This window comes from Pyrus communis, chromosome 10 (assembly GCF_041283825.1).
Source record: "Pyrus communis isolate YQ-2024b chromosome 10, ASM4128382v1, whole genome shotgun sequence".
NCBI classification, from domain to species: Eukaryota; Viridiplantae; Streptophyta; class Magnoliopsida; order Rosales; family Rosaceae; genus Pyrus; species Pyrus communis.
In genome coordinates this window covers 25,515,612-25,531,061 of record NC_142574.1, presented here as the reverse complement: position 1 = coordinate 25,531,061, position 15,450 = coordinate 25,515,612, and the positions used below count along the sequence as shown (strand labels likewise).

The 15,450-nt window shown below is 35.0% G+C and overlaps 1 protein-coding gene across 2 annotated transcripts; it reads right to left on the bottom strand.

Moving 5' to 3' along the window:
- Nucleotides 1–5,900: 5,900 nt before the first annotated feature.
- LOC137728832 (succinate-semialdehyde dehydrogenase, mitochondrial) lies at nucleotides 5,901–12,665 on the bottom strand. 2 transcript variants are annotated; one of them, XM_068467607.2, is made up of 20 exons: nucleotides 12,280–12,665; nucleotides 11,478–11,591; nucleotides 11,254–11,353; nucleotides 11,002–11,050; nucleotides 10,820–10,907; nucleotides 10,611–10,721; nucleotides 10,175–10,237; nucleotides 9,958–10,068; nucleotides 9,266–9,331; nucleotides 9,065–9,142; nucleotides 8,881–8,958; nucleotides 8,459–8,525; nucleotides 7,739–7,824; nucleotides 7,598–7,630; nucleotides 7,460–7,492; nucleotides 7,082–7,182; nucleotides 6,768–6,853; nucleotides 6,529–6,635; nucleotides 6,372–6,449; nucleotides 5,901–6,173 (listed from the first exon to the last, which is right to left on the bottom strand). In XM_068467607.2, exons 1-20 carry the CDS (start codon nucleotides 12,370–12,372, stop codon nucleotides 6,135–6,137), a joined length of 1,581 nt encoding a protein of 526 aa, XP_068323708.1. In that variant the 5' UTR covers nucleotides 12,373–12,665; the 3' UTR covers nucleotides 5,901–6,134. The 2 variants fall into 2 exon arrangements, with proteins under 2 accessions (XP_068323708.1, XP_088534076.1); XM_088677950.1 differs by having other exon boundaries at nucleotides 12,172–12,290.
- Nucleotides 12,666–15,450: the final 2,785 nt, after the last annotated feature.

The window sequence follows — 15,450 nt, the reverse complement described above, 5'->3', positions numbered from 1 at the left end:
GAAGAGATCTTTGTAGGTTATATATTCTGTTAGCATGTGAAAGCCTCTTTTTTTTTTTTTTTTTTTTTTTTTTTTTTTTTTTTTGTGGCATTAAGATAGGAATGAGACCCATCATGACAATGATGATGGGCAGTATATGTTGTACTTTATTTCCCCTTTCTTTTTCTGAACCATGTATACATATAACACTGCATATGCACACACACACACACACACACACACATATATCCCCTCTTCTCTCCCTCATTATATATATAAACCTTCACCATAGTTTTTAGTATACTTACATTGAACCAATTATAAACCTATATATCCAACATCATATGGTGTTTAGAACACAAAGACATCATTTATGTCATTACCAACAAAAAGGTTTCAAGTATCATTATTACCATTTTTTCGTGTTTGTATTAATTAATGTAAGATTCATGGGCCATCAACCCCATTAGTTTTCAAGTTTTCTCCTCCTTTTTTCGTGCTCCTAGCTAGATTTGGTTCAATGAGTGTATAGCAGTAAATTTGTCTTCATTTAACTAAAAAATTAGTATTTATCTTATGTCATCCGATTTTAATTAAGCTTTCTTCTTGGAAGATTCCGACTCTGTCATTATTGAATAGGTAGGCATTGCATCAAGCTTTTGGGACTATATATGATTACAAGAACTTGGTTATCAGAAAGATAATCGAAACGGAAATATAGATGTGACCCATTATTAGATCTTATCCTAAAGTTAAATTGTACTACTCTTAATGTGCATGGTTGTTTAAAATAATCTTTATGCGTAGGTTTTCATATCAATCGTATTTTCATACAAACATTTCATCACATAATACTCCATGAAGTATAAAATGCTGCGTAGGACATGTTTTCAACGTCATATATCCGAATATATTGTTTGCCAAAACCCTCATCAAACACGTCTCAAGATTAAATGTGAAGATAAACCATCAAATTAATATGTTGTATATATTTATAAGATTAAAGATCAATGAATCTGAATGCGGTCGATTTTATATATGGAGGAGAGAAAGCACTAAAAAACAAGAAAATAAGGAACCAAACTTTAGGGTTTGTGGTTGGTAATATATGAGGACGTGAGCATCAATGCATAAAGGGTGGTGTAATGTGGAGCTTTTGATGACATGAGGAGTCGGGGACCTTGGCCTTACTTCTTCTAAAGCTTAATTTGCGGGGCCCCAACCCCTTATCTCACTTTCCTGGAACTAAAGACTGCTCAGCTGCCATGCAATATATTTCTACTCCAATCCAAACAACAACAAACAAAACAACTCAAGTAAGAATATATTCCTACTCCAATCCACAACAACAAACAAAACAAAATATTTAGGTCAAAGCTAATAAGCTACCACAATGCCCCCCACTCACTCTATATACTAAAGGATGCAAATTAGGATGCGAATATATGAACAACGTGAAGAAAAAACGCAAAATGGAGAACAGAATAAAACTCTCTCTCTCTCTCTCTCTCTCTCTCTCTCTCTCTCTCTCATGCAAAATGTCAAATATCTACTCAAGTCATTATATATATTTGCTAATTACTGTTAGTACTTCACCCAAAAAATGGGGGATCAAACTAGAGTTTTTAAGTATAAGGGCAAACGCTTTTAATTATTTGAACTGAAGCACTTACTAGCATATTTAATAATAGTATTCAGTCACGAGCTATCTTTTTCAACTTATAGTTATCAATTCAAATGGCAATTTTTTATTTATTGCGAATAGGTTATAAGATGCACTTGACAAATAAAACACTATCACATCAATTAGAGTCTAAAAAATTCAAAATACTAAAACACAACTACGGTTTTTAACAAACTTTCCTATGTACATTTTCGTCTATAACCCGAATTGTACCGGTGACTCTATAGTATTTGCCTAAATCTCAATTGAGAATAAATGCTTTCTTCTTTAACAATCAAAGGAAGATTCTTCTCCTAAAAATCTAGAACTTCATGAGTTAACAAAGCTCAATATTTTAAGATATAGAACATTTTATGACCGTCCCATCTTTGTTTACATATATGATTTGGCCCCATATTAGTAAAAGATGTTGACCAGGTCCTACGTGATTGTTCAAATCAAACCTACGCATGCATGTCAGGTAGGAAATCAAACATTGCAGCATAGATTGATTTTTGAGTTCCTTATAATTTTGGCACCCTCCTCTATCCAAAAATGTGTGAGAGAAACAAAGCATTTCAATTTAGAATTGGAGATTGTTCTTCTTTAAATTAAACCACTAATTATAATATAATTCAAGCAAAGTAATGATTTAACTTTTAGTTGATAATAATAATGGTTTTAATTCAAAGCTAAAAACCAGTGGAAAAGTTGGCCGGCTTAGTGTTATGGGTATGTTTGCTTGAATTTCAAGCATCCTTTCCTTTTTATGTGATCTATAGAGAATTATTCGATAAAAAGAATATATTCCTTAGAAGGTGAATTTGTGGGACCCTACTTTATTGTACAATTTGAATACTTTACAAAGCTTCCCGCTTTTCTATCGAATTCCCAAGGAGGATTGGATTGCTGGACACAGCATGCATGCATGCATGATGCATCTGCATGCATCAACCATGCATGGTTTCGTTGTAGCATGTTTGATTTCGTGTTAATTAAGGTTTTGACGGATGGATACATATCTATAGATATGTGGAATTACTTAGAAATGTTTATGGAGCATGAGAATTTTAAGTTTTATTTGAGGGATAAATGAACATGACACGAGAAAATTAAGATATAATGGCTATAAATTAGGAATCATGTGGTGAGCTATAATTTATATAGGATAACCAACATATGAATAGACAATGTGACATAACAATGTGTATAATGATTTGATAAATGTATCATATTTTCTTTTGTATGTAAACAGTGTCGCTTAACTGACATATTATATATTCCGTCATTGGACGACGGTGGTTGTTGCTCATCCCTCACCCTTTTATTTTTCAAATAAATTATTTGGTAAGACAGGGAATAGAGGAGATGAAATTGTATTGGTGAAAGAGAGAGTAGTTTTAGTTTATTTATGTACACTTATAAGGAATTTGGAGCTATTTATATAAGATAAACTTATTCTTTATCAAACTTTTTTCTTATTCGCGCACCGGCACAAGCTTAATTTTTCGCCAACTCCGGCAGCCCACCCCATTCTTGTATTGAATTTCATGGATTGGTCCCGTCATTTCTCACCAATTTCAACAGAAAACCACCACTATTGCAGTGAAAGCGGCGATCCTATATTTGTGAATGATTATTATGCTCCAATGACTATTGTTATGATATTTTTGCCTATATTATATTTTAGTGTACATATTTTTTTTAATAATGAGATAAGACATAAAAGACTTAAGCTTAACACCTCAACATCTCAAGACTCGCTCCTCGCTTTGTGAGACAAAAACCCTCAACTTACGCTTTTGTCTCTGAAAACATTGGTAGCAACTCGATCAATGAGTAAGTGAATGATGAAATGACGAACTGATGATGATGTTTTTCTTTCTGTATTTCTTTTTTCTTAATTTTTTGCTAGCAAAGAGATAATGGTTGAGATGATCAGGATATGAGAAAACAGGTTTGATCTTGAAAGCATACATAACATATATAGGGAATATATGACATTCCATTGTCACGTCACTTTCACATCTTTTTCATAAGGGCCCTCTCATAACTATTTTGATTTTAATTTTCAATTTTTGTTGTCATTTTTTATTTATTTAGAAAACCGAAAACTCGTCTGCAACAACGGAACCAGCTAGTGGATGCTCTAGGATCTAGCACAGCTTAAATTTTAAAAGACTAAAATTTTTGGTGTTAAAATAAGCATGTTGTGGAAAACTTAAGCGTAATATATATTCATAAATTAAACAGAAAATTAGCCTACTCCCAACATTTAAATCTCACTTCATACTAAAGAAGATAAATTAGCCCACCTGTATTAAGTTTTTAGCTTCGTCCTTACTTGTTTAGTGATTACTTTTTTAGAAGGTGAATTGTATATGGAGTTTGATGGGCTTTGCTTTCAAATCTAAATGTATTCAATAAAAACTTTTTTTTTAGTACATCGATATTTTTACACTAGGGGGAGGGGAAGTTCGGCTAAGCCACACAATGGGCAACCTAATTTGGTATTGAATTCGCTATCCACGAGATTCGAACCTAAAACCTCTCACTTCCAAGTAAAGAGAAATATCACCAGACCATAGTACTAAGTGGCAAAAAAAAAAAAATATAAACCTTTAAGGAGTCAACAAAAGTCATCATGTATTAAATAAAGACTTTTTATAACTTATAAAACGTCAATGAAAATATTGTGGTATTCAATTATGGTTTTTTACGAGTCTACAAAAAACCGTATTCAAAATTTCATTTATTGCATAAGATCTTAAAATGCCATGGATTTTGAGTGCTTTTATAGTAAGTTTTTTGTCATAGCAAAACCAACCTCCCCCACCCCCCCCCCCCAACCCCGCGCGCCCCCGCCCCCGCCCCCAAGATTTTGATGAATTTAAATTTTTTTTTTTTTTTTTTTGATGATGTACTCCACCCCCACCCTAATGCCATATCATTATCATGTTATCATGTCACCACCATCATCTTACCATGACCATCTCCTTCATCCCCGCCGCTATCATTGTCACCGTTGCTGACGCACCGTCATTGCCATGAGCATCATCTCCACCATTACTATGAACCATCACTGACACCACCATCATCATGACCGCTACCTCTATCATCGTAACCACCCCATCACCACCAGCCTCATCCCTACTCCTCTATCGCCCCAACACAACAATCACCACGCCTCCTTTCGCAGCACCTTGCCAGCAATCACCATGTGACATATTCACCACCTTCGTTGCCGCCACCACCACCTCCTAGGATCACTTTGTGATGGTCACGATGAGATAATTTCAATAATGAAAAGTTAAAAATAATAATGCTTACAAGTAAATTGGGCATAAAAAATCCATGAGAATCCACATGATTTAAAAAAATTATGCGCATTGAAATATCTAGAATTATACAAAAGGCTATCATTTTACTCTTGCTTTTCTAAAAAGTATATCATTAGAATATGGAATTTTATGGTATTTATAATAGTAAAAGTCCACTAAATTCTGTCTTTCACTTTAAAAACTCAACAAAAGTTCATATAAATATAAATACATTACACCCTTTATAACTGAAAATAAAATAATTATCAAATGACCCCTAAATAATTATATACTTATCAATCCAAAACACAGAGACAAGCTGCTGACCTACTATTATACTTCATTAGTAAGTTAGGAGAAAATGGGGGAAAAGGAAAAAAAAAAAAAAAGCAAGCAGAAAATGTGGTAAAGTTTAACTCGATGTAATATGAGACTTTCTTCACAGCCCAAGCCTGGCTAGTAGATAATGTGGTAAAATTTGGGGGCTCCAATTTTGTAACCTTGCCACTACTTGGGACTTGCCTATTCTGATTTTGTAATTTGGCCAATGATCATTTGGGACTTTCACTAAGTCTCTACTCGATGTGAAGAAATGTTCCACACGTGTGCTTTACTTCACTCAAAATGCGTTTTGCACGTGTTAAGTTTGAAATTCCACTACGCAAGGAGGTGTACGAGAATGTGAAAAAATGTACGATGTATGTCAAAAAGCTAATATACTTTACAAGACTTTATAAGGAGTTTGGTTAGTCCCCTCACTAACTGCTTTTGAAGTGGAACCTCAATCTCATCTACTAGTTTACTTTGTCAAAAGAAGACCCAAACTCGAACCTCATAAAACGATGGTCGGTTTAGATACCTAGAAACTTTGCTAGAATTTCAATTGGTACCAAAAATTCAGGTGAACAAAAGAAAAAGAAAAAAACGAACAAACATAATTGAAAGCTTGAAACATCAAAACTGAAAATTTATTCATGTTCTAACAAAATTACATTGGAAATTAAAACTTACTTCTCTACTACAACGAAGACTTCTATTTTGTGTTCTAAGCGAAATTACATCAAATTGAACGCTTATTATCCAGTACAACACATTTTCGAAGTAACAAAGGTTACATCAAGTTCCAACTTGGGTTTTAAGCTTGGCAACGATCCAGATAGAAACCAAGCACATCAGTTACTGCTCATATTCCCCATGCACACATATTTAACCTGCGATGCAGCATTGAGAATTGCCTTAATATTACATAGATTATCGTTCGTAGGGGAGTTTTGTATGTAGTGCCTAATTATCTCGTCTATAAGATAGGTGCGAATGGACATTTTGCAACATTTGAACCTACTGAGGCATCGGGACATTTTGATATGTTTTGTTAACTATAATCAAAGGGATATATTCAGTAAACTTACTTCCAAATATTCATCCATCCCATACTTGGAACCTTCTCGTCCAAGACCAGATTGTTTGACACCTCCAAAGGGAGCCACCTTCATTGATACAGATAATCTCATAAATAAAGCAATAATTAGAAAAGAAAATGCTGGTGGATGTAGGTTTGGGACCCACCTCTGTCGAAATTAGGCCTTCATTGACACCAACAAGTCCATATTCAAGTGCTTCAGAGACACGCCACGAACATTGAATGCTATTTGTAAATATGTAAGCAGCTAACCCTGTAAATGTATGCGAGAGAATGTGTACATGAGCAGGAGGATAGAATTTTGAATGAAAAAGTTCACCAGGTTCTCTAGGGACTAATGAAGGATGAGGTATCAAAGTATGAAAAGGAAGCTCGAAAAAAGAACCTGCGTTGGTGTCATTAGCAATGCGGATAGCCTCCTCCTCAGTTTTGAAACGCAAAAGGGGTGCCACAGGCCCAAATACTTCCTCTCTGAACCAAGATAAAATTTTCTGAGCGCATATAATCGACTAAATAACAGAAGTCAATAGTTGCTGAGCACAACTACATAAAAATTTTCAGACCCAAAAGCAACCTTGCTATCATCTTACCAGAGTAACCAGTGTTAAGCTTCACTAGTTTAAATAAAAAATCCTAATAATTTGATAATGGAATTCAAATACTGTTAATATATCATATACCATTTTTCCAAGTATTTACCTTGATATTAGCATATCACTCTTGACATCTCTGAGAACTGTAGGCTCATAAAAAGTCATTCCAAGGCTATGCCTCTTGGCTCCAAGAACAACTTGTGCTCCCTTCAAAAGATTAATCGTCAAAGAATTCGAGTCATTACTGTTTCAATGAAAAGTTTCATTTGTTTTATGCCCTTAAGTAGTTGAATAAGTGAGACAACGCAAAAAAAAAATAGTGGGATATCAACAAAACAGTAAAGAGGAAGATAAATGGCAGTCAACGTTTCATCCAACTGATTTTAGTTCCAACCAACTTGAATGCCGCAGCAAAGTCACATTTACATTTGTTCTCCAAGGTCAAGCTTAATATTCTTATGGCGCTAAAATGTAGAAAACTAACCTTTGATAAAGCATCTTGAACAAATGATTCGACCTGTAATGTGAATTTCCAAAGTGATATACAGAAATGCATAAGATTGAAGGGAAGATGTCATACATCAATACTAATGGAATACTAATTTGAAAAAGAAAAGCAAACCTTTTGTACTGCTGCTTCATTTATTAAAGGGCCCTGCAAAGAAACAAAAACAATAGGTTAAACCATGGTTACATAGGGGTGATTCCAAGCATAAGCCCTGGAAACCAAAATGGCGATCACGATAGATGCATGAGTGACTACCTGGACCACACCTTCACTGAAGCCATCCCCAACTTGCAGATTCTGGACAGCTTTCACAAAAGCATCCATAAATTTCTCATAGATACCTGAACAGATAAAAACTTAGTTACAAACGAGCACTATACATTTTGAGTCGAGTCCTAAATTGCATGAAAAGCTCAGTAAGGAAGAACCAAAATCAGAACATAAACTTCAGTCAAAATCTGGATTTGTTCAGACAGGAACAAGAGCTTTAAGTATTTAAAATAAGAATCAACAGATGTAACTTCACAACCACCCACTCTAGTGTGCATACAAAATCTTGTTTTTTTAGAAGAAAGAAAGAGCATACTATATCCAAAAAAAGCCCAACAACCCCATCCCCCCCCCCCCCCGGCCCCGGTGCACGGGGCATAATGATTCTTTACCGCAATACTTGAAAATAATAAGGATACAAGAGTTTAAAACTCCAAAATAAAATGGTGTTGAAATGACTAGGGAGTAGGGAGCATGTATTGTAACGACGACTTTCAAGAATTAGCAGGCCTCACTATCACAAATCTTATACAGGCCATTTGAAAGCAGCTGGTGCTTAATGGACACCTGAATTTCCAATTAGTCTCAGAATATATACATGAGGGAGCATTCACTCGGCTAGAAAGTAATACAAACTGAATAGCAACATGATTTCAAAATGCAAAAAGTTTGTAACTTATTAGTCAAATGTGTTCCCATCCTTACCTTCCTGTACGATAATCCTGTTTGCACAAACACATGTCTGTCCACTATTACGGAACTTTGCTGCAAGCTGCCAAAAATAAAATAAAATAAAATAAAATTTGCGTGATTAGAATATTTTTGTAGCTAACTTCGGGAACCTGAAATGAGAACACATTTCCTGCTACAGAGCTAAAAAAACTTGAAACTACAACATTCACCAGACACTTTATATTCAAGAAAACATTACTGTGCACGATTGATGCTCTAATTCTTCGGAATCAATAACCAAATAGAAACCAAACTATCATATTAGATGCATATATTATTTCCGTATCAAGTTATTGAACGGAGACACAATTAAAATAGGTGCAACAGTCAATAAATCAGCACATATATAATATGAAAATAACACAGTTACAATGCATTTAGACAGTTTTACTCACAGTTCCTTTTACTGCTACATCCAGGTCGGCATCATCAAAGACTATGCAAGGCGCATTGCCACCAAGTTCAAGAGATACCTAAAATAATCAAGAAACAAAAACAATTAACCACATGATGATTCCTCAACTGCACGGACCATCAACTTCTTTCCAAAACTCTATATCCAATAGACTATATCTTTACCTTTTTAACAGTCCCAGCTGCACCAGCCATCAACTTCTTTCCAACTGCTGTTGAGCCTGTGAAAGTGATCTTTCTTACCTGAATAAGTTGTATAATGCAAGAATGGTTAGTGTTTTATATTTCTATAGCCATATACCTCCACAGGAAAATTGCATTATTGTATTACATATGAAAGGACCGGCTTATGTATGAACTATATACCTGTGGACTTGCAATTAAAGCATCCCCAATTTCAGAAGCATTCCCCATAACCACGTTCACCACACCCTATATCACCAAGGGTAAACACCATTAGAAACACAAGAGGCATTAAAATTCAACTGGGATGACTGATGACCGTATCAAAGTTTGGGAAACCAAATGTTCTTTATACAAGATGTAAAGTCAACAAGGAACTACAACACATGTTTCATAGAACATGGTATCATGCATCAAGACTTTTCTTTCTAAAAAAATTTCAATATTCAACACTGAGAGTGAGATGCAGAATCCTAAAAGCCAATCAATGGTTCAACTGAATCTGCAAACAGATATTTGGTCTCAACTATTCTTTTTTTCGGAAGAGTGAAGATGGAAACACATTTTGTGGTCATGAAAGGAATAGTCTTTACCAAAATCAAATCAAACATTCATAAAACTATAATTATCAAAACATAAACACTAAGCACTAACCAAGAAATTAAGACACATTTCCAGCACTTAACAACAATACAAATGACAATCTATATTAGATGTCAAGCTTGAGGGTAAGAAATATTAACCAGAATGAGTATTAAAACAGATTCTGGGTAAGGAACATTACCTGCAATTCCAAGGCCAAAAGAAAACATCGTACACTATCCTTAATACTAAGTGTAAATGTGTGTGGATGTGTGTGCATGTAAGAAACATACCGGTGGTATTCCAGCTTGAAGGGCGAGCTCAGCTGCTGCTAAAGCTGTGAGGGGAGTATATTCAGATGGTTTTATGACTACTGTGCAGCCACATGCAAGAGCAGGACCAACCTTAAACAAGTGAGGAGTAGAATATGAGATTTTTTTTAATGCTAGTCATGCACTAAAAAAGATTGGAATGCTTTAAGTCTGCACAATTCAAAAATACTCAAAATACCTTGCGGGTAATCATAGCCAGTGGGAAGTTCCAGGGAGTAACTGCACCAACAACACCTACAGGCTGCAAATTAAAATTTAATAAGAGGTCAACAAATAAAAACAAACGTAAATCCAGCCCCCTGCCTTCCACCCAAAAAGAAGGCCAAACAGCCTCTGTTGGTCTATTTTATGCTAACGTATAATAGCAATCTTTAAAACTGAAGTTGGGAACTGGATGGGTTTGAAGAGTTTTTGCTGATGTATGTTTGAACAGCAAGTTTAACATAAACAGAAATGTACCTCTTGTGTCTTTCTTTTTCTATTTAATTTTTCAGCAAACCACTAAGATATTCATTTCGAGTAATTATATAGGACATCAGAACACGGTGAAGAGCTAGTTCTCATTTGGAGTAATTATATAGGACATCAGAACACAATGATTCATAATAAATCACCTGCTTCAGAACAAACAACCGTCTATCAGCAAGAGTAGCAGGAATTATATCACCATATACACGTTTTGCCTCCTCAGCATAGAACTCAATAAACGCAGCCCCGTAGTTCACCTGTAATATCCAATTTGTATTACATGTCGATGATGATGAACGAAAGTACAATGCAGAGCTTGCTTAAATTCCTTAAACAAAAATCTGAAATAAGATACCTCACCAATCGCTTCTTTTAGAGGTTTCCCTTGCTCCAAGGTAATTAGTTTTCCAAGCTCTTCTTTGTGGGATATTATCAGATCATACCTTGAAGGTTGGGGAGGAATATGAAATACAAGATTCAGGATCAAATGAAAGTTCTACAACAAACAGATACAGAATCACAGAACAGCAAATATACCATTTCCTTAGATATTTGCTCCTTTCAGAAGCAGTGAGGTTGCTCCAAGCTACACTCAGAAAGTTTAGATATTTAAATCAGTCAAAGAAATTTTTTACAACCTCAAGCTATGTTAAATATGACGCCTTCTATATTTATGGTGAACACGTAAGCATCATTAGCTCAGTTATAGAAAGTATGCTAAATGCCGAAGACAGATTTCTTCAAGAGTCTAATGCAATCACAAATTCACTTATGGATCAGTTCCCATACAACTAAATGCACCATAGGCTGAAGATATTGCATCATTTGTCTCCTTTTGACCCATGCATGGAACAGTTGTTATAACTTCGCCGGTTGCTGGGTTGTGAACCTGCATAATAGGATATAGATGCAATATTTGAAACATTCAGAACCAGGTAACATTTATCAAGTTAATGTAAAGATCATCCAAAGGCATAGGCACCAGGGCCAACAAAGAGATTTTTTGTACATACCTTTATAGTGTTCCCATCGTATGCATCAGACCATCTCCCCCCAATAAGGCCCTGGCTACGTAATAGACCAGCACCATTAAGCTGAGAAACGAAGCTTTTCGCGTCCATGCTAATCTGATAACAAAATCCCACATTCAAACTTTGATATAATTATATACACACCCAAAAAACAAAAAAAAAAAAAAAACCAACTTCAAGGTAGACAATTCTAAAAATAAATTGTATAAAGTGAAATCTGATCATGCTACAATTTCTTGAATATAAAGAAGAACAATACTAAAAACAAGAAAAAGATTGAAAATGCAAGGGACATAAGCATAGTGTATCAGCATTTTGTGGTTCCAATATAAATTGGAAAGCTCCTTCAACAGCCCAAATCCTTAGCAACATCCATTTTTCAATCTAACCCATTGTCACACAGACCAATTTCGACCATAAAACAAAGCAATCAAATGGGGATACAGAAAAAAGCCAGAAACTTTAAATTAAAACAAAAAACCCGGAAATTTACCTAAATAATACTTCTCATAGAACATTGAGGCAATTGCCAACCTGATCATCCTCAATCAAATTGATATTCAATATCCAACAAAAGCCAACTCAAATCTAATCAAACCTAACGTATACACATGCTTGATCATACTATACAAGCATAGAGAGAGAGAGAGAGAGAGAGAGAGAGAGAGTCACTTACAGTGCTGCTTGCTCACAGTTCAGAGTGTGAGGGTGTTGCAGCTGCTGGACAATATAAATACAGAGAGAGAGAGTGGGGGGGACAAATGACAAACAGGTGGTGGGTTACCTGGCGAGAGAGGGGAGTTGGGGCGTGCATGTAAGGCAAATGTGAGAGGAGCTTAAAGGATCGACCTGCCATGGATGACGCTCTGAAGGTCATGTCTGATTCAAATTTCTGTCTTTTTACTCCTTTTCTGCTGCTTCTAGGAACCTCACCGCTCTCGTGTTTTTTCGATTGTTGCAGCTCACTGCTCTCACTGAAACTCGCACTGCCTTCGTGACTGCAATTTTGACAATTGGGGCGGTCTCCCTGGAGAGGATGTTGTTTTAGAGTGTCAGCATTTCGGGGTGTTTGGCTACGAGCTCATTCATTTTCTGGATTGAGGTTTGATTCTTGATCACTGTTGTGCTTCATTTGGTAAATCTTAGGCCATTTCCAAACGAAGTTCTCTCACTCTCCAAGAAATTAATATTTTAATAAATAGTGCAGTGACATATTTTTTATCATTTCCAACCGAGGGGCCAGAGGACCATAGGCCAAATATAGCCCTGTGAAAAAAAAATCATCTCTAACTAAGGGTTAAATGATCATAGGGTCAAATATAATTTATTATTTTAATTGAATTACTATGGTTACTTAAATTAAATTACCTCAATAAATTTATGTTATGGATTGGATTGTCAATATATTTCATATTGTTAAATGTTTTAAAAAAATGTTGTGTAAGTTTCATGTTGTTAATTTTTTTTTTAATTTTTTTTTTTTATGTTGGTTAATGTTACTTAATGTTATTTAATGTTGTTTAACATTGTTTAATGTTGTTTCATGTTACTTGATGTTGTTTAATGACTTAGGAAGTTATGGAAAAAAAAATAGAATTTTTAATTTTTTTGTAAAAAAAAAACTATAAAAAAAAAAAAAAAAATCAAATATGACATCATCATGTGGCCCCGCCCGGGCTAATTGGTTGGCTGGGTTGGGCCAGCCGGTTGGCCCTTTGGCCTTTTTTGTCTAGTGGGGCCCACGAGCCCTTTGACCTGACCCTCGGTTGGAGATAGTTTTCGAACTATTTTCAGCCTTCTGGCTTTCTAGACCCTTCGATTAGAGATGGCCTTATGTTTCAATGGCTAATGTGGGGTACAATACAATCATCAAAGGGAGATATTTTTCAATGTGTCGAGAATATGAGGCGGTATGACACTTGTTATCATACAAGGTGGGTGAAATGTTTTTTTTTCTTTTTTTCAAGTGTCATTCCACTTGTATAATAACATATGACGTATGATGTATGTGTCCGTATTCCGATTACACTGAAAAATCTCTTCATGAAAGCACACCTCTTTTTTTAACATTATTAGTGGGACATGAATTAGTCACAAACTTATTATTTATGAGATTCGAACTTAAAAGTAAAGAAAAATATCAATAGAGAGTAATACTAAGTGACATAACACCTCTTTGGGGGAGGGGTTGGACCTAACCTCACAATGATCTAGCAATAATGTGGTTCAAATTCACCTTTGATGAGAATCAAACCTAAGATCTCTCACTTACAAGTAAAGAAGAATATCACTAGACCGTAGTACTAAATAGTGACATAACACTTCTTAGATTTGTAATTGTGCGTATAATTAACACAATGGCATATGTAGGGACAATAGTTGTGCTTACCACTAGGCCTGGCAAATGAGTTGTGTTCGCTGTGTTTCATGTCGTTTTTGTGTAACACCTATTATCTTAATGGGTCCTTAACAGATCGGGTCACTTTAACCAACAGGTAAAATGACCTAACAGGTTAAGAAAAATATTTTTTTCCCCTAAATTTGCACATACCACTAGGGGTGGTTCGGTATGGGATACCATACCGAAACTAGTATCCCGAATTTCAAACCAAAATTTTTCGGGACGAGAATTTGAAGATCAATCCCAAACCAAATTTTCGGGAATCCCAAATTTCGGGATTTTGGGACAAATCGGGAATCCCAAATTGAAATATGAAATTATGAATTGTTCTTCAAATATATAATTCAAGAACACATTCATGAACTAGGAATTTCATTTCATTCACACTACCATTTAATTGAACACTGGCATGTCTAACTGTTTTTATCATAATCAAAATTCAAATTAATTAAACCCTTTTTGCAATATGTTGAGAGACAAAAGAATCAAGCCTTCTAAAATTATCAGCCATGGCAGCAGCAATAATAAAATCCACATGAATATCAAACAAAACATGAAAAATATGCAAGGTGTAGGGCATTCCAGGTTGCAGAGTATGAATTAGAAACTACTAGCATCAATTATAAAATAATAATATATATATAATAATTAATATTATATATTTTCGGTTCGGTATGGGATTCCCGAAATATCGAGAAGCCAATCCCAAATCCCATACCGAAATTTTGGGTTCGGTTCGGGATAGCATCCCGAAAATTTCGGGAATTTTGGTTTGGGAAATTTTTGGTTTGGGATCGGGATTTTTTCGGTTCGGTTCGGGATTTTTGGGAATTTTTTCCACCCCTACATACCACATTGCCACATAAATATTACTTCAAAACATAAAATCACATTTGTCGTTAAGTACATCTACACTCCAAAACAAGAGCCTAATAAAAAAAAAAACACCAATACACTACTACTCTACTACAAAATATCAAATGTGCAAGGATATGCAAAATGAATGAGTTTTTCTTTTCAAAGTTGTGAAGCCTTTCTCAGAAGTTAAAACATTGCCAATGAAATTCAAAACTTGCTTTTTATTCCTTTTACAAAATTCTTCAATTTTCCTCAATCATCATGGGAAATTGTATTCGAACTTTGACTTGGTCTATTACCTTCAAGAGTTATGTTGATGATGATTTCAGTAAGGTTTTCCACATCATAACTCTCTTCCACATAAACTAAGTATAGAAAAACAACATTATAAACCATTCTAATTATGAGAAGTTTACCAAAATAATTATGAAAATAAATAAAATAATTATTATAGTATTTTTAGGGGTATAAAATTATTAAATTAATATTTTACTTATTGTGTATCGGGTAACCCACGTGTATACCCGAACCAACCTGTTATTTTAATAAGTGCTTATCAGGTTACCTGATAACAACCTGATTCGTTATCATGTCGACTTGATAACATGTTAATTTTGTGTCGTTTCTTTTCGGGTTAATAAGTCATGTCAGAAATTGCCATGCCTACTTACCACGGTTCATCCACTTGTGAGGACC

Excerpts from the sequence above, each read along its gene's own strand:
- LOC137728832 (XM_068467607.2), bottom strand. The coding sequence starts at position 12,372 with ATGACCTTCAGAGCGTCATCCATGGCAGGTCGATCCTTTAAGCTCCTC. Across the intron at positions 10,722-10,819 it reads TAAAAGAAGCGATTGGTGAG|GTGAACTACGGGGCTGCGTT; the intron begins GTATCTTATTTC and ends TGGATATTACAG. Across the intron at positions 9,332-9,957 it reads TTCAAGCTGGAATACCACCG|GGTGTGGTGAACGTGGTTAT; the intron begins GTATGTTTCTTA and ends TTGGTGATATAG.